The 20,869-nt window shown below is 35.5% G+C and overlaps 1 protein-coding gene across 1 annotated transcript in view; it reads left to right on the forward strand.

Moving 5' to 3' along the window:
* The window catches only part of ptc (protein patched), a 70,402-nt gene extending 51,782 nt beyond the window's left edge, over positions 1-18,620 (forward strand). The window contains exons 3-13 of the mRNA XM_085947279.1: positions 6,465-6,831; positions 9,093-9,300; positions 9,643-9,912; positions 10,284-10,424; positions 10,574-10,703; positions 11,265-11,530; positions 13,727-13,990; positions 14,101-14,253; positions 14,735-15,784; positions 16,525-16,767; positions 17,415-18,620. Coding sequence (XP_085803405.1) covers positions 6,465-6,831; positions 9,093-9,300; positions 9,643-9,912; positions 10,284-10,424; positions 10,574-10,703; positions 11,265-11,530; positions 13,727-13,990; positions 14,101-14,253; positions 14,735-15,784; positions 16,525-16,767; positions 17,415-18,083 — 3,761 coding nt within the window. The 3' untranslated portion in view covers positions 18,084-18,620. The remainder of the gene's footprint in view (positions 1-6,464; positions 6,832-9,092; positions 9,301-9,642; positions 9,913-10,283; positions 10,425-10,573; positions 10,704-11,264; positions 11,531-13,726; positions 13,991-14,100; positions 14,254-14,734; positions 15,785-16,524; positions 16,768-17,414) is intronic.
* Positions 18,621-20,869: the final 2,249 nt, after the last annotated feature.

Genomic DNA, 20,869 nt, shown 5'->3' on the forward strand with positions numbered 1-20,869 from the left:
GCCGCACTGTCGAATAAATTAATGTTCATTAATGAAATAAATAGATGTTCGTTACGATTTGATAGAGAAAGTAGACAAGTAGTAGACGAGGCTTACGGTCCCTTTTAATTAATTTTGTAATTAACGTGTTATTTGCATTTGAAAATCAATTAGCAAAAACACAATTTTGTGCGCCAGTGAATTACTAGTGTTTTTTTTTTTTATTGCGGATTGAGAATTATTACGCCTGACGCGTCATACCAAAATAAAAGAACTCTCTTCTCATGGGAATTTAAACATATGCGCAATTAAGTAAATCATTATTTGTGTGTTCATTTTGAAATTCTCACCAAGTATTACATTATCTAGGTACTTGTATTTTAAAAGTGCCCACAATTTATGAACATCTATATATTTTTGATTTTCATTCGATTGCGTAGCGCCTAGTTGTCCCGGCGCCGAATCGTCCTAGACCCCTTCGACAAAGAGCTAATCGATGACAATTTTATTCGATTTTAATTAATTAGTCTCTACCTCATCGTGAATCGGCCCGATGGCTTCGACCAATTTGACTTCGTAAAAGTGTTCTCGTACATATTTCACGAAACCCCTGCAATGCCATCTAATTACTGAATCACTGACATTTGGCTCAGTTTGTTCAGGTTGCGAGATTCATGGCTTGTGGCTACTCAGGCTACCCATTCGAAGATACTATTAGCCGGTGAACTAATTCAGTGCGTATGTAATTTGGTGGCTCCGTTCGGTCCACGAGACCCACTTATCGAAGGCAATCAACCCCCGAGTCATTCATTATTTTAAAGGATTTAATGAGATGCACGGGCAATTACGGCCTATGTAAATAAATAAACGGCCGCCGAAAGGATAGCGTATTAAATCTCTAGAAGCGGCACGCATTTGGAGATCATATCGTCTGATTCTTTATTTTTTTCGAATTGCTCATGCCAGAAGCGCTCCCGCACTTATTTTGTTTCTGAAACTTTTTTTCTTCATTGATCTATTTTTACGATATGAATCGAAATAATTATGGTACGTAGAGGATAATCGATTCGTTGTAAATACGTTCGTGATGATCGGATTATTTCATTTTCATATTATTATGCCGGGCTATGCGGTGAAGATCCTAAGATTAGTGAAACATCATGATTCGGGGTACTACAGCTATTTCTCTACATATTATGAGTATGTTAATTATCGTGTGTGTCTTAACGTCAAGAGTAAGAACCTAAATACTGTATCCTATTCGTCTCTGATTAATTTCCCTTTAGGGACGTAGAAACACGATACACCGACTGCGACTGCCCCCCCACGATCGAAAATTAAATAATCATAAATCACACCCGATATCTAATATATAATTATTATTGAGGATGATTGACGATAAAATATAATAATATTAGTAGTTTATTTTTTGTTTACCTACAAGTAGGTACGTCATGTGTGTGAATGGTTATATTATTAGGGTTCATTGTCATTTGCAGGATTTTTTTTATGGTTTGGGTAATATTTTATACTAACTTTGACAGAAATAACCATCTCTTTATTACCGGTTTAAACTGTTTCGAGGTTCCCTTTATAATATTCTGACGGGTCGATTGCGTGGTCTGTGTCAATCTAAATCATCCATGCGAACAGCGGTAACAGAACAGGGCAGAATTTCCATGTGAACGGCTTAGTTAAACATTAGTAGAGAACGTGATATTTACTTGCTAAAAGGTTTACGGATTTCCCTGAAAAATCAAATAGTAGAATATCTGGCATTTGTCGAAACATGTACAAGTAATGCATTCGTTCATATCTCTGATGGACTCCTTATAACGTTAGTGAATTATTATTTTGGTAATATGTAATTCCTATCTATGTGTGGGTCCGGTCTCGGGGTCTGAAGTGGGGTGGCCCATTGCCAGTGAGATAATCCTCCTTTGTCTTGGACAGAATGGGGTATTACATCCAAATTATTTTTTCTATTTATAATATACTAAGTAATATTATGTTCTGACCATTGATTTATTAATTATATGCTTAGTTGTGTTATTGAGACACATTTTTTGTTTAACTCATTCGCGCAAATTTACTTTGTTGTATTGCGTTAGAATAGGTATCTAATAAATATTAGGTAATGTAGGTAATATTATAAAATCAACACAGGCCTGTCTGAGTAGATATTTTCATCACGAGATTCCTTTAAACGATTCTTTGCTCCGGTAGGTATCTTACACAAACGACTTACTATTTTCAATGCGGTTATCGATAATACCCATTCAAAACCACGAGCGCAATGAATAGCTTGCAAGGTTATAAAGGGCTAGGTGCCTTTTCAATTATTGATCTGGCGCACATTCCCATAAGTCACAGCGTCCCACACAGCCCCATCGCCGTCCCTTCATTGATTCGCTTCCGAGAAGAGTCCGCCTCGTCCACTTTGACGTCTTCCTCGATTTGGGTCTTCGGCTTCGGCTTTGCCAGCGAGTGAAAGGAGAGGACGCACCGCGACCACAATGGCATTCCGATGCTGGGGTTGTCAATCGGGCGTCGCGTTTGGAGTATGTGCCTACTGTACAACGAAAGTCCATAAAAATAAGTCAGAGTGTAGATTTGTTTCGTTGAATAAAAACACTGGTTTATTAAATTATTAGCAAGTACATTCGTTAAGACTAAATTTTGGAGAGTGCTTGACGTCGGACATATTCCTGAAAAGTTATTGAAAATAAAAAATATAAAAATTGTGTATTCTTCTTTAACGGCTTTTAACTTCTTAATCAAGTCTAGGTGTGTTCAACAGCCTCTCTCGAGGCCTTCGCGGATTTAACGCTATTATACTTGTTGGATGGGTGACCGCTTAACGTTCGACTCCCACAGCTGACAAATATTTTTATATTTTAATTTTATTATTTTTCAACGTTTTTCGCCTCAATTGTCTTACAAAGAGAAAGTTAACAGACAAATTAATTTTAATTACATTTCATTTTTCTGACGCAATAATAATTTAATAGACTACGTCTTACGAGAAATGTTGACTACTAGCTTAATAATGTTTGCATTCGCTTCGATAGGCTTCGCTATTCGCTTAATTATTGTAAAAAACTATTCATTGTAAGTATTTCTATACATATAGTGCCAAGGCATTATGATGTTGGGATTACCGCGTTACAGATAATTTTACGCCATTTCATTGTGATTATCTGTGGGTGGGGATGAGACTCAATATAGTCAGAATATCGTTCCTTGAATTATCCTTGATTCTTAAGAATTCCTTTCTAGATGGTCTGGTTTATTTGAGATCGGTTACTCGGGAGTGTCAGTCGAATGAAAACTCACTTTTACCATGTCATAATAGACACCTAGGACCGCGTGCTCACCATTGTCGATTCTTGGGATTGGCTAAAATTCTGTGGTGAATAATTCAATAGTATCATTGGCTTACTAATGGATTAATTAAAATGAATAATATAATATAAGTATAGAACATACCTGAACTATTTATTTAACCTTATTGCCTGTATTCGTTCAGAATAGTTTTGGCATAATATAAATTTAATAATACCTATGTAGTGTTTCTGCATGTAGACGAGGGTCCAGAAAAAGTATTTACTTAATCTTAACCGAAGAAACACTACTGTAATAATTTAGTAAACCATAAGCTACAGATAGGTGCCTACGTAAGAAACTACTCAATACTCAATGCTATTTTGTCGAACCTTTGTCAAAATATTATGTCAAATTTTATGATTGATGGTTTTGCCGTTTTCCTTTGTACAATCAAATGGTTGGCGTCGCCTGGCTCCGTGGCAGAGCCGCACGGGGTGTGGTCCGTGCTCTCGCATTGTGTCACAAAACGGTCTCAATAAACTCCACCTTTACCTTTAACTTTTACAGGTTGCCACGAAAAAAACACCACCTAAATTTGACACGCTTCGTCCGTAGACGAAACGATTGGCAATACAGCCCGTGTCGCATCTCCTCGAAGAACGCGCGTGTAAAACACTGTTTATTGATAGCCCGTGATATGTTTATCAGTTTATCAACGTTTTACATACGTTTTAATGTCAAGCCTTATTTATGCCAAGACTACCAATACGGTGGTCTTTTGCCGTATATACTACGTTATAAGATCAAGGTCACAGCGAATTCGCACATTCAGAATCTTAGATTTTTATAAAATAGCCCCCAAGTTCCACCCTAACTGACTCCTGCTCCTGCAAGTAGGCAGGTAAGTACCATTTTCCCTAAGACTGCCTGCTGGACGAAGGTAAACGAAAATAATTACAATAGACAGACAATGATATATTATTACCTATGTATTATTTAAATTGTGACATACCTGCAGAATATAGATTTGTATCGCGGTCAAAATAAAATGATATTTCTCATCTAAAAGTGTGGCTCTAATCACTTACGTATGCAGTTGGCCGTATCACAGTTCACCGTGAGATGTATCAGAAAGAGATGGCCGTATAGTATTGAGATCAAATTCATGTCTAAATAAAACACATTACAAATAATACAAATTACGTAATAGTACACAATAATAGTATACAATAATACAAATTACGTAATAAAAACCACCGGAATACAAGAGAATAACGGAAGAACATGTAAATAGAATTACATTCATAGTCGTAAGTATCAGGTCATACCTACATATCAAATTAATGTTCTTACTAAATATAATAACAATGCTTCGTGATAGACACTTAATTTTTTGATCGCATCGCTATACGGCCATCTCTTTCCGGTAAGACATTTCACGATGAACTGTGCTACGGAAAAAAATGTACCTAATAGTACAATTGACATGTATCTAACTGTAATTTAATTTATATACATACGGATGGAATGATATATTAATTCGGTTGCAATTTGTAATGAATATAGGTAGGTACCAGTGGCGAAGGCTCCATAGTAGACAATTATTTAAAGCCTACCTTCTAAGAAAAATAGATCTTCAAGTAAATAGTTTAATTTAAAAAATAAATAAATACACTGAGAAATCCGTTCAATTGAGAGTCATCTATCGTCAGAATTTAGAAATTTTATTTTATTTAGTAAGGTATATAACCATATACACATACTAGCGCCGCCTGGATTCAACTATATTATGAATTAATTAGAACCCTTTTCCAGATCTGCTTTGTATGACTTCAGTCTCTTGGCGCCGATCGCTGTCTGACTTTTTATTCCGAAATCATAAGTTGTTTAATTAGCGCTTACATCGCTAGGGCACATTTATTCAAAATAATTATTAATAAGATAATTTAAAAAAATCATTTCTATGGGATTCAATCACATAAATATAGATTGTTGTTAAAAATATAAAATAATTTATCTCGCGATTTTTATTTATCAGTTATTTATACCAAAGAGCGTGGGTATGTTACGTTTATAAATGTTTAGGAAAATACATAATTCAAACTAATTGCTTATTTATAAACTAATTATATCAAACTAATTGAGCTTTTGAATTTTCATCGATTTAGTGTACCTATTCATCAGTAGTAATATTGGGTTATCTTCCTATTTCCCGTAAATATATCTGACAAGCGTGGTTACTCCACAGCCCACCTCTTTCCAAAAGTCACCCTTCGCCACTGGTAGGTACACTATTTTAAGCACACTAAACGCTACATATTATGTTCGTTCCTGGTGCACCTGTAGATGGTCAACTAGATTCCGCTAGCACCATGTGTAGTGTCGTACGTCGTGTTGTTGGGGATTTAAACATTGACAATAAATAATTGAATAGCCAGCCCAGTGCACACCTTTATATGCATTTTATATTTATGTGTACCTTTGCCTCTTATCTGTCTTACTCGATTTCGATATGTATGTCTGCTTTAGTCGTATCTCAATAAGACATTTTGAGTAAATGAAAAGATCTAAAAATAACGCGTTGTTCGTGAAGCATTTCACGTGTATCTACTTGCTAACCTTCTTTTGAATTATTAAGAATTCCATATACATATTTCGAATTCACTTATTTACCTAACTACCTATTTTCTTCTATCTGTGGGTTTTATTACGTATCTGCATATTTTTTTAAATTTTGACATGAATTTGATTTACAATGAATATAAAAATTGATTATTACCGATACAACAACTTACGGTGAACTGTGATCCAACAAATTACATACGTACAATTTTCTGGATACGCATCTGGACAACTCCAGCCCGTAAAATCGATTCATCACGCAGTTTTGGTTTATGATGATGCACCACGGATGCCCTGAGTTTACTCTCTCCATTTGATCAGTGTTTTCAGATAAGTACCTACAGCATTTGCCTTCTAGCCACGGGATCAAGACCGGTGTTTATGAATACTTCTCCTGTGCACGCATTCTACAAGGAGAGAAAAAATAATAATATGTGGTACACGGGTATATAGGTACCTATATGAATTAAGTAAACTAGCGTTGACAATGGAATGGAAATTAATTTGCAGATCATTAATCGTCCGATCTTTTCCAGAGGGTGGCCGCTTGGAATCGGAGTTGCAATACCTTCGCGTGGCTGTCGGCGGCGATGTTGGCGTAACGGCCACTCACCAGCTCGCCATCTCATCTCCGAAAGACCCCCAAGCTTCAGCGTTGAACGTCCGCTCTCTCCTGGCCCACGAGGCTGCAGTGCGACGAGCCACCGCCGTCACGGTCCACCTATTTGACATCACCTGGAGACTGAAAGACCTCTGCCACAGGCCGAGTGTACCGATTATAGAGTCGCCGTATTTCCTGGACCAGATCTTCGACGGTGTGATACCTTGCATGTTCATTACGCCGCTGGATTGCTTCTGGGAGGGCTCCAAGCTCCTTGGACCTGATTATCCTGTCAAAATACCGTGAGTATCTCTGATAAATGATATAATATAAATTAAATAATTAAATTGATTGTGCAATTGTGGATAAAAGGTACCATTTTCGCTCATAATCGAAGCATATTATTAGTCACTTGGAAATTAAGTGAAATAAAAATAATCTTATTATAAGCATCGATTATTTTTAATATCATTATCTTGTATATATCAACAATTACTAATATTATGTATACGGTCTAGACCTGTGTTTCTCAACCGGTGGTCCGCAGAAATTTTCTGGTGGTCCGCGAATTTTTGGTGTACAAATGCCTGTGCTAAAAAGTTCAATATAATCTTAGAAACCCGTGCACCTGTTAAGTGTTTGTGGATTGTGATTTTGTTCTTAAAATAGATTAATGGTTCTACGTGAGCAAATCAACCACGATCAGACGTCATTATACGTTACTATATAAATAATATTATGTTTTATTTCTGTGTTGGCAGTCCGCAAAAAGTTTCTCCTATTTTCACTTTTAGATATTTTGTAGATAAAAGAATATATTTTATCGGTTATGGTTAGGTTTAGGCAGAGCTTAATGAATTCAAAAAAAAAACTAACTGACACCATCAATATTATATGAGTATTCTTAATTAATGAAAACAAATAAGAGAACCACTGAAAAAGTGTGCACTATTTTTGTCGGATTGCCCATAGCGTACCTACCTAAACAATAATTATTATGGTTTGATTCTAGACTCTCGACTGAGTCTACCTACACCAGTACACCTACAGTCTACGTTGTAGGAATTACTTACCCAATTTTCATGAATAATATAGATACTTACTTAATTCATGAACATCATCAGTCTTAATAAATATCATAAACAATTTTCTTGAAACTCAATACATCATTGTTTTACAATGCTTCACACTGGAATAAATTGACATTGCATTAAAAACTGTTGTCATTCAATTTTGTCTAACATGTGTAAAAATGTCAAATATGTCTTGTCTACTTTGTCGTTTTTATGTATTTGAAACCAAACCAACCAGTCATGTAATAAATTAACAATCGGCAATAGTTAGAGCCTAGTTTTTTTTATACACTGTTCACTTTTTTCTCTTTATGACTATAGGAATATTAGATGAAAATTAGAAATATATGGCAAACGATAAGAAATTATAAATTCGTTCAACCACGCTAAGACGACTACAAATCTGCCCCATTCGCCTGTATGTATTCTGTGGGTGAATAATTTCAGAAACAAAATCATACTTGCACTTAATGTATCTTAATTTTATTTTAAATGACTGAAATACTGAGTTATCGTTATTATTCATATTATTTAGCTCTTTGACTCTTAATTGCTGACCTCAGGCTTAGTTAAATAATTTTTTGATTCATTAAAAGCCTAATTTTTTTTATAAACATATGAGGCGTTCAATTACAAAAAGCGACAAGTCCACAATTCGATATTTGCGGGAAACAACGTTTTTATGTTGAAAGCTTCAATTATTTGTTTTAGCATAAGATTATTTTTTCCGTTGTATTCGAAATTAGAACCAAATGGCAATTTTTTCAGCCGATAAACTCTTGAATGTAATAAATATAGGCAAAATAAAATTGGACGTAGCGCTACTTGAACCTCACTTTTTAATTTATCTTGCATAAGGCACATATTTCCGTGGCACTGTCATGTTAATATTGAACGTTCTCTTATTGGCTGACTTGTACACGCGCGAAATCAACCAAGCTTTAAATGATATGAAATACGGACTTGGCGCTTTTTGTAATAAATCGAGACTTAAAATATTTTTTTTCGTAGGGTTTTGTCGCGTTTTGGAATTTATAGATCAATACATATTGTGTAAAATTATACAAAGAATACGTGCGTATTTTTTTTCGCTATTTTGACCAAATGTGGACTTATCGCTTTTTGGAATTAGACGCCTCATATCTAATATATTTTCCCTCCCACATTTTGGAGATATCTTAACGAGCTATTGATAATGAAAGTGCTCATGGCGAAAAGCTGAAAACGACCATTGATATTTTTAAATATTTTTAAATATCTCTAGCTACCATTTATGGAGAAATAATCATATGGGAGAACTTCTTCTGTATCAATTTAAAATAAATTTTTGATACTTGTCTCATTTGCAGCATTTCTACCATGAATAATTAAATTTTTAAATTGGTATTAATTTAATAATATTTACTGATTATTATACTATTATTTATCTCATATATATGACAATATGTATTATACTGACCGGGTATTACAATATTTTATTTTATACACAGCATCATCGGAAGCAGTGCGAGTTGGCCGCATATGAATCCGTTGCAGATGGTGCAGCAGATAAAGAGTACGAATGTGACGTTCCCCTTCTCGATCCTCGAGTCCTACATGAAGAGGGCGGGTATCTCGACTGGTTACCAAGAGAAGCCCTGCTTGAATCCTGCTGACGAATCCTGTCCCGATACTGCTCCTAACAAAAAATCGCAACTGGTGAGTTTTTTTAAACTGCCTATTTTATTACTTATATTAGTAATTACTAATTATCATAAGGTGATTCCAAATCTATTTTGCCCTGCAGAAACCTGGAAACCTTGTAGCGTTTTGTTAACCCTCAATATTTAAGTTATGGAAAAAATATTTATTTTAATGTTAATTAATATTTTAATGACTGTTATCACTGCTTTTCTTAGGAAACAATTTGAGTTTTTGCTTCATTTTAAGATTATTGAATCGAATAACAATCTGCTCATGCAGCATAAGGACGAATGCTTATAGGCGAGGCCTCAGAAACCAGAACCTCAATGATAATTATATAAATATATTTTGTCGCAGCCTCCCGATGTCGGCAGTGAGCTGTCGGGTGGATGTTACGGGTTCGCCGCCAAGTACATGCACTGGCCTGAAGAGTTGATAGTGGGGGGAGGTGTAAGGGAGAAGACTGGGCGACTGACGCACGCGAAGGCGCTGCAGACCGTTGTCCAGCTGATGTCGGAGCGAGAAATGTATGAGTATTGGGTGAACAACTACCGCGTGCACCACGCCGGGTGGACCAAACAGAAGGCGGCCGCCGTTTTGGATGCCTGGCAGAAGAAGTTCTCTGAGGTCAGTATCATAATATGAATTTTTTAACATGAAAAGATTTCTACGTTAATTTTAATTATGCTTAGACAACGATTTTTACTACAATTATCAAGCCTTATGAAATTTTACCATCAAAATAATTTATTTTTATTTTGTGTGTTGAAATGCCACTATCTTTGCTTTCACTTTTCGGTACGAATGATATGATATGTTTGTATTTGTGATTATTCATCTAAATTCTAAATATACATAATTTCGAGAAAATTGCAAAAAAGTAGGACTGAGTGGGACTCACATCTTTCACTGAGTGCTCCATTACACCAGTGCACCATGAGTCCATTTTTCAATATCACTGTAAATGGTTGTCAATGTTTTTAAATTTTTGTTTTCAGGAAATCGAAAAGTTCACACAGACAGATGAGGAATACCGATCGTACGACTTTTACGCTTTTTCATCTGCTGCCCTCGATGAGATATTAGGGAAGTTCACTAAACTCTCCATCCCCAACATTGCTATTGGATATGCATTCATCGTAAGTAATAAAAGAAATCAATATGTAAAAATACCCCATAATAAAAATTAAGTTTTAATAATTTAAAATATATAAATACAATTTTCATTTCCAGTGGATAGTTATATTAATATATTATTGCCAATATTAATTTATGTTTTTTTTTTCAGTTGCTGTATGTGGCACTATCATTGGTGCAGTGGGGCGATTCGGTTAGATCTCAAGCTGGAGTGGGGGTAGCAGGAGTTCTTCTGCTTTCGGTCACTGTCGCTGCAGGCTTAGGCTTCTGTGCTCTGCTGGGTAAGTCAACTACTTATATTGCGGCATATTTTTTAGTTAATAATCCATGGTATTTTCTGGCAGATTTAATAAATTAAAGAGTAAATCTAAAAGAAAACCAGTCAGTGTTTATGTAGGTAGGTATAAGATATTGTCAATGTTCAAAATAACTACTTAGATATTATGAATAAAGGCCAGTACACACTACAAGAGCATCATCGAACGACATATCAGTCAAGCAATAATAATTTATCAACAATCTGTGACTTCGACTTTTGATAATATACTTTAATATAATTATGGGGTACTTAGTTTCCCAAGTGATGACAGGTCATGCTGGCATCCCATTATACCCTTGTGGACGGCAATAAACAACCTCTCAAGACACCGGAGTTTGGTTGGCTTGAGGAGAAGGCGATGACTCTCGCACCCATTGCATTATCCTAGCTAGATTCAATGTCACATTTTCACTTTAGATGTGACGAGAGGCTGATGGCTGAGTTTCCCCCATAGCATATTTTTTCAAAGCTCAGCATATATGGTCTCTCCTCCTGTGGTCTAACACACCTTTTATTATTTTAGGAATCCCTTTTAACGCATCAACACTGCAGATAATTCCATTCCTGGCTCTCGGGTTGGGCGTCGATGACATGTTTCTCCTGACGCACGCGTATGCCACCAAAGAGAGGGAGGGCGACAACATGGTGATTGATCGCTGTGAGGGAAACACCCCCGCCGTGTTGAGGACCACTGGGTTGAGTGTGTTGCTCACATCATTGAGTAACGTCTGCGCCTTCTTTGCTGCGGCCCTTATTCCGATCCCGGCTCTCAGGGTCTTTTCATTACAGGTGAGAATGGAATGAATCCATAATGTTCGAGAGTGAGAAGTTTTATATATGACAAGCTTGAAACACATTATCATCAGCGGCGGTTTCTCTAATATCATGTGAGTGCACTGCACTCCCTCACATATTTAAAACATTACTCAATATATGCTATTGCTATTGATTTCTCGCAATTCTCGCCATATAAATTTGTAGCCACAGCGTGTACCTCATACAGAATAGTCATCAAAAGGACCGGAGTAGAGAACAAGCATGAATTCTGGTTTAGTTAAGAAAATCCATACGGTAGTTAAAATACAAACCAAATCATGGATATACATACCTATATGAGTAAGAATATAACATGCATTCTGCACTGCGCCCGAAGACGAATGTGCATTCATTACATTTGTGTGTGTTTAGTTAGTCAGTATGCGTTTTGAAATAATGGTAAATGTAGACTTTTTCATTATCATTTCTCTAAGCCTTGCTGTAAAAAAAATAAATAACAATATAGAAATTTGTAAAGAGGTATGTTTGTGACTTTATATTAGTATTAGCCTTAAAACTTTTTTATTGTGAACATTTTGGAGAATCACTGGAATCATATAATTTTTTGGATAAATTCAATCCTAAACATGAGATGTCCATAGTTTACAATAGGGACGATTTAAAAATGCATATGGTGCTATAACCAATTTATAATAATAATTTAACGTCATTCATCATATTCTCCGTTTAAATTTTATAAAAAAGTAATATTAATAAGTAATAAAGTGAAAGGTGTTTTGCACTGTGCATCAGTAAAGGCTTAATTATCTATCTGAAAAAACCTCATACAGACAGTTCCAAGCTATTGAGAAAGTTATAGTACTCACTGAGCAGAAACAACACTGATTAGGTCCTTTCATTTAGTCTACCACCAATAAAAGCAATTTTGGAAACCACTCACTGTCCAGTCACCACTGAATACATATCATCGTGTCATATTATGAGTTCATAGGCCAGAACCATCAGAACATTCAGTAATAAAAACTGACAACTTATAAAAACATTGTGTCATTAATTGTGTCATTAATTCTCATCGTCTCCTCTCCAAACCACTAAAATAAAGGAATTTTTTGAGATCCACATGACTCGGAAATTTGTAAATAAGCAGAAAATAAATAATTCTATCACACATGAGGTTGGTGATGTAGTGTGATACACTCTAATACGTTTAAATACCAAGTAAAATTACATTGCTTTCTTTTTAAACCTGATGGTAATATGTTTCTAGTTTTTCATTAGATATATTTTGTTTATATTTTTTTCTGATTTAAGTAGGTAGGTACCTAATGTTAAGATTTAATGCATCTTGAGTGTTACAAAAACTACTGCTGTAATATTTCGAAAAGTTAAAATTATTATGAAACAAAAGCTATGAATAAAATCATGTTTTTAAAGTTGATTTGTCATTATTTTTATATGATGTCTTTAAATCTACATAAGTATTTGATTATAAACTTTTCATATAATTTTGATGTATGAAATATTACGTCAATGAAACATGAGAATAATGATTGCTGACTGACGTAAATTGGTAAATTGAATACTGTTCATATTTAGAATTTTCAATTCTGAAGAAATTCTAGTTAGTATTCGAACTTATTGGAGTGTATTCAATTATGAATTTTTGTCATTGTTGTTTATAATATGAATTTCTTAGTTAATTCTTAGTTAAGTATGTATATATCGTCGGCTTACTATGCAAACCTTCTGTATGTTTTAGAAAAAAGTTCAGGAGCGAGTTAAAATGTATTATATATTACAATAATTCTTTTATAAATAAAAAAGTTTAAAATTTATAGTATACCTATCAAAAAAGAGTGCACTTTAACTAATATTGTAGAAAAACTATTTTATTTATAAAAGAAATGTAATAAATTAACTCTCTCCTGAACTTTTTTCTAAAATAGACAGAAGGTTTGCATAGTAAGCGGACGATATAGATCAATACTGTATGATTTGTTATTTCCATGCTAACTTTTATCCTGTGGATTTTATAGCGTAAGTAACTAGAAATATTTAGTATGGAAAGTAAGTAAGTATGTTGCATGGAATTATGGTAAAATAAAAGTTTCCTCATTATTTTCGATTAAATTATGAAACCGATTCAATTGAAATATTTTCAATCTTTGTTGTTGACACAGCTAAAGTAATTTGTGATATTTGCACCAGGCCGCAATCCTGCTGGTGTTCAACTTGGCTTCCATGCTGCTGGTGTACCCGGCCATGATCTCCCTGGACATGCGGCGACGTTCTGCCAGCCGTTCCGATATCCTCTGCTGTATCATCCCGGGAAGCGGACACGTTCGACCACGCAACCCTCGCAATGGAGCCTCCAAGATCTCGAGCCCTCGAGCCGCTTCGAGGAAAGTTCACGCCGTCACCACCGCCCTCCCACCTGATCGATTGCACACCGTTACTAGTGTTGTGGATAAGGTAAAATTATCTATCTAATTGAACATTACTATGATTACAGCTGTTGTTTGAAAGTAATATGTCTGAGAGTTGTCACCCATCTCATTGTCAATGTATCGTTTGTTGATCAGGATAAATGGCGCGATTCTCCCAGAGAACCGTTGGACCCAGAAGGGAATCGCTCGGAGAGTGGCGATTGCGAGACTCCTGTCTGCTTGAGTCTCAGTCTCGCTAAATTTGCTCGTAATTACTACACACCTTTCATCATGAGACCCGCTGTCAAGGTAATTATAATGTTATTTTAAATATTGTAACCAATATTGATGCAATGGACAATTAATTTATGAAGAATCAGCTTCTGAAGCCATAAATTAAAATCCTATGTTTTGCAAACACATGTTGTTTTTGGATCCAGAGTATGGACTTCATGAGCGGCAGTGTTGCCAACCATACTATAATAATTTTGATTCTGCAAAAAATGTAAAATAACAGTTTTACTATAATTTTACGCCAAATATGCGAAATACGCTATAGTTCTGAAGGATACCAAAATGAAAAATGTTCCATATACTATATTTTTTAGATCTTCTTACTATATTGTTTCTCGTTCAAAAATCTCTTCATAAACCTCTTCGGAAGCCGTCTGAGATTCATGTAGGATTGTAGAGCCAATAAAAAAACAATATACACATTTATTTGAAATAAATCATGCCCATCTAGTTTCTTCTACCGCATCAGTTTAACCATTCAAATGTTTTTTTCTAGGGATTTTCCATGATCGCCCTGATAGGCATTCTGATCGCGAGTGTTTGGGGTGCAACTAAGATCTCCGACGGGCTTGAGCTTACTGACATAGTTCCACATAACACAAACGAACACAAGTTCCTAACACTCCAAGGAAAATACTTTGGTTTTTACAACATGTACGCCGTCACACAGGGAGACTTCGAATACCCGACCAATCAACGACTACTCTATGATTATCATGAGGCTTTCGTTAGAATCCCGAGCATAATAAAAAACGATAACGGAGGACTGCCCGAGTTTTGGCTGAGTCTGTTCAGAGACTGGTTGCTTGAACTGCAGAAAGCGTTCGATACCGAGTTCGCCGACGGTCGAATAACTCAGGAGAGGTGGTATTCCAATGCCAGCGAGGAAGCCATTCTGGCTTACAAACTTTTGGTCCAGACTGGCTACGTCGACAATCCGATTGACAAATCTCTGGTCACCCAAGTGAGGCTCGTGGACAGCGAGGGAATCATCAACCCCAAAGCGTTTTATAATTACTTATCAGCCTGGGCAGGAAATGACGTGATTGCTTATGGAGCCTCCCAGGCTAACTTGAAACCCGAACCAAAAATTTGGAATCATGTTCCATCAGAATACGAATTGAAAATACCTAAATCTATGCCCCTGGTTTACACACAGTTGCCATTTTACCTGCATGGCTTGCACGACACGGAAAGCATTAAGACTCTGATTGCCGCAGTGAGAGGTCTCTGCCTCAAGTTTGAAGCAAAGGGACTGGCCAACTTCCCCACCGGCATCCCATTCATATTCTGGGAGCAGTATCTTCATCTGCGGCCATCTCTGGCGCTGGCTTTGGCGTGCGCGTTGGGTGCCGTGCTGCTCGTGGTCGGGATCCTTCTGCTAAATGTGTGGGCAGCTGTGTTGGTGGTGCTGGTGCTCATGGCCATAGTGTTGCAGCTGCTGGGTGCTATGGCTCTGTTGGGAATAAAGCTTTCAGCCATCCCCGCTGTCTTGCTGATCGTTGCAGTGGGCATTGGAGTGCATTTCACTGTGCACATATGCCTGGTAATTATTGAGATAATGTTACAAATGTTATTATTAGTCATAAATTGGTAATAACTAATAAGTATATGTTTTGAATCTTGATAAAAATGTATATGATCCAGAATAGTCATATTTGTTTTAGTAGATATACAGTAGAACCTCGTTAATAAGAACAGGGATAATTCGAATTCGCCATAATTCGAAATTGTCGCGAAAAAAAAGACCCTTGAACATTATTTTCATATAAAACCATACCTTTAATTCGAAATTATTTCAGAGTCCTGGCATATAAAAATATTCAATAAATCGTAATAAAGTACACTATTTCATGAGCCATTGAAAATTAGTCAAAATCAAAAAAAATCAAAATCAGTCAATCAATAGTCATTGAAAATTGTGACAGACTTTTCTTAAAACATCATAAATTACTTATTTTAAGAAGGTAATAAAAATAATCCTGACATTTTATGATCCATTAACACACATGGAACCAGAAATTTGGTAGGCACATCTATGATCGTAAACAATATTAATGAAAATCAAAAAAAAAAAAAAAATTTCAAAACTCTTCATAAACATTTCATAATTCGTAATTCGAATTTCTTTTCAATTTTCGGTCCTGTGGAATTTGTATTTACGAGGTTTTACTGTAAAATGTTAAAAATAAGTTTGAAGTTTGACAATACATAATTCACACTATTCTATTTAACAAGTTTTTTTTGTGTGAGATATTGATGAGGTATTAATTTGTTGCATTGCAGAGTTTTGTGACATCGATCGGTGGGCGTGACCGCCGCATCCGCCTGGCGATGGAGCACATGCTGGGGCCCGTCCTCCACGGAGCGCTCACCACGTTGTTCGCCGTCGGGATGCTCGCCACCGCCGATTTTAACTTCATCATCAGATACTTCTTCACAATCCTTCTTTCTCTGATTGCTATTGGCCTTGTCAATGGATTACTGTTCTTCCCCGTGTTGCTATCTTTGATTGGACCCGCCGCAGAGGTAATTTTGATATTACAAAAAATATTTTCATTCATCATCATATATTTTGACTTTTCATCAGGGCTTCGAACCGGAACTGAACTAAAACCGGAAAAACCGTTATTTTTGTCAAAACGAAAACCGGAACCGAACCGGAAAAAAAAATTCAGTTGTCGTTTAGTTGTCGTGATGCATCTCGACATAATTCTCATAATTTATGTTATATTATTTTTAAAAATTATGGCCACGGTCAGTGGTGCAGCATAACCGTTAGTTTCGGAGCGTGGCGCCGGGCTATCATATAAGTGCCATAAAATGTTCAAAATTTTGGTAGAAAATTGTTTTTAATACAAATAACAATTAAAAATTAATCACTCGGAGCTGAACCGAAAACCGGAACCGAACTGATCTACCTATAAGTTATATTTTTACTTGAACCAGAACGAAAACCGAAACGAAAAAAAAATAACAGTTCGAAGCACTGCTTTTCATTTGACTCGTTGAGATGATGTCACATTATTATTACTGGTCATTCACATTGACAACTACATAATATCTATATTTTTCACAGATTAGTTTACGTTTTACATCCGATATTTAACTTAATTTACTTTCTGCTAGGCAATTTTTGTCTCTGTAGCATGAGTATAATATAATCCGTTTTCCAGGTAATACCGCTTGAATACTGCGATCGAATATCGACACCTTCTCCGGAGGCGTCTCCCGTGCGATGTCGGAGAGTGTCGGGTCACGCCCCGCCCCCCCATCACCGACCGAGGCCTCCCAGTCTCACCACCATCACCGAGGAGCCTCCCTCGTGCCATTCGTCCCACTCATCGCATCACTCCTCAATGCAGTCCATCACCGTTCAACCGGAGGTCGTGGTAGAGACTACGACATATAACACGGACACCGGATCGGGACGGTCCACTCCTACCAAACCTGCTATGGGCGGTATCACTACCAAAGTGACGGCAACTGCTAATATTAAAGTCGAAGTGCATACGCCAATGTCTAGTGGAGACCGGTATCATTCGAGACGAACACATTACAGAGACAATTATCATGACAGCAGGGATTATAGGGATAGGGATAGCTATCATGACAGAGACAGAGACAGGGACAGGGATCGAGACCGTGACCGAGACAGGGACAGAGACAGAGATAGAGACAGCAGGAGTCATCGTGATCAGGAAAAGGCACGCGATCGAGACGGATATAGAGACAGTCGAGACAGACGGGACCGGGATCGAGATCGTGATCGTGATCGATGTAGAGACACGCACCGGGAAAACGGACGAGATTCCGGTCACGAAAGTGACGCCTCTAGACATTGAAGTGACTGTTTTTTACCAATTGTGCTTAGTGCTTAATCTACCTGCGAATATTAATCGGCAGAATAAACTATCGCATATGCCTCGGAAGGATATTTTTATCTCTCGCTTGGTGATATATTATTAATATTAGGTGTCCTTGCTAATGATTACTATCGAAATAAATTATAATATTTTTATTGTCAGTATTTTAAGTAGAAATGTTTGTCAATTTAGTCACTAGTATTCTTGCAATGCCTTTGTAGATTTTGATTGTTAATTTATTGCTTGCGTCTTGCATTTATGTCTGAGTGACTGTCTTATTTTATCTATTCATATTCATATGTAATCGTAAAGTGTTGAATTCTCGAATTGTCACTTAATGGCCGAGAGTCTTATAGTTGAACAGAAATGAGATATGAATGTTTGTTGTTTTCAGTGGAGTATGGTCAATCATATTCACATTGTTATTTTTAATCCACGGTTGGTTGAATATAATTTATTTTACACAATGTTTCGACGTTATGGCAGTGAACTGACCGCATGCACCACATGTATTTCAAAATAATTTTATTTGACCAAACTAAGTAGGACCTTTAAATTGTATGGTACGTGCAACATAAACACGTAGGTCAGTTCACCACGGTGGCGACGATTTTACCTCAGACTGAAAATATGCTTATAACAATAATAATTAATCATTTCAATTATATTGAAGCTTTCTGAATATTTTTTTTATAGCTCTACTTTAAGAAATACATTTAATGTAAAATGTAAATAACTAAGTAGCCTTTTTAAATAATTATGTTCGTATACTCTTTAGTTTTTTAGTAAATATTACTTTCCCCGCTAAATTCCACTGTCACACATTTTTTTAATTACGCATAAAATATAATTTTATAGTACATATTGAAAATACACCCCTGTTCAATTCAAATCAGATATTTCGCCTACTTTTGCATATTAATTTTTTTATTGTCTTTTGGTCTGTGAATATTTTATTTAATATGTATACATATTGCAAAGTCAATATTACGAGGGATTCAGTGACACAATAATTATTAAAAGTATATTATTTTGAATGGTCCTGTTTACGACTGGTACGTTTAATGATTATTATTTATGATTGAATTAATACTTAATTTATAGACGTAGTAAATATATTATTATTGCTGCCTGACGATACTAACCGATTTGAGATTATAGGTTAGAAAATAATATTATTTTTTTTATGAAAATATATACCTAGTGACAGTACAAATTGGCACAAACTAATTTAAATATATCGTTTATTTATTTTTCTTCTCGTAAAATAGGAATGAATTTCTATTGCTACCAAATAGTTTTTTTTTTCTATTACGATATTGATTTACACGACAGAATACCTACAATTTATTAAAAAGATCTTTTTTATATGAAAATCTTAATTTTATTTCATTATCATGAATTCAATTACAATATTTTTAGTTTACCTAAATATTCTATAATGAATATTACTTTATTTATATGATTTTTTTTACGCTCGAGGGGGGCTGGGGCCTCTAGCAACAGAATACTAAAGATGCAATTGTAGGGTTACTGCCAAAAATTGGTCTCGAAAACATGCATATATCGGAAGGCCTTGAATTTTTTTTCTAGCATACATATTTACATATATATAAACACAATCCATTGTTAACTCTAAATATCTAAATTATCGACTTACCAACTTTTGGCAGCAACCTTAAAATATTATGTAATAGGATATATTTGTTTAATAAACACAGATTTTACAACAGTTTTTTAAAATTGTAAATTAAAATTTTTAAATAACATTGATTATTTAAAACACCTTAAAATGTAAATGTAATTTGGTCTTTCGTATTTTGTAAGTAAATGCCTCCAGTAAATCTACAGTGACACTCTGCACTTCACCTTCATTTTTTTTAAAATCCTACAATAAAATAATGCGAAAATAGACTGCAGGAATCAATAATTTACTCGTAACATAAGGTTTTAATTTTATTTAATATTTACAATGAATCACGCTCTCTATATTAAGACTTTTTTCAATTCTCATAATAATTGAGATCATAAGTTTTGTGTTTAAAAATCGTATACTTCGTTCCTATTCTGATGTATTTGTAATACGTCATATTGATGTAAGATATAAGGCTTCGACAATTATTATTATTCATACCCCATTATTTTAGTGTTTATGTTCATAGTCGACTCTCATAACATATTTCCAAAATAAATACTGTCTTCAAATCAAGAAAGATCATGCTGGGTGGAGTGTGACGTTTTTAAGCGAAGTAAAATTTGTTTTTCTGTATTCAGTGCTCTTCTTGCCTTTCCTTCCACATCCCCTCGCGGTCCGGTTGCGGGTCTGCGGAGTCTAGTAACAATTTCTAGATTCCTCAAGAATCTCATTGTTCTTGAGAAATGAGAATTCTCAAAATTTTTGGGAAATTTATTTTTTGAGATCCCTATTCTGATTCTCGAGACGAAATTTCTCGATCTTAAGCCCTATGTACAACTTATCTAATAAACTTTTTACATATTATGAACTGCTAAGATATATATACACATTGACTTTTTTGATTGTGATTTTCAGCGCTTAAATCTGAAATATGTTATGTAAGGTTACTGTGAATCATTTTCCATGTTAGTTCATATCCCACTGAATGTTACGGCAATCTCATTTACCTTTTCACTACACACACATCTTCATTCATCCACTCACGAAAACTTGTACATATCTAAGACTGTATGTGTTCACCAGGTAATTATTTTATATCAGTGTGTCTGTATTGTGAGCTCCGTTTTCC

Source organism: Rhyacophila brunnea, unplaced genomic scaffold (genome assembly GCF_057557595.1).
Source record: "Rhyacophila brunnea isolate RB1 unplaced genomic scaffold, BYU_Rbru_1.0 scaffold_2, whole genome shotgun sequence".
NCBI lineage: Eukaryota > Metazoa > Arthropoda > Insecta > Trichoptera > Rhyacophilidae > Rhyacophila > Rhyacophila brunnea.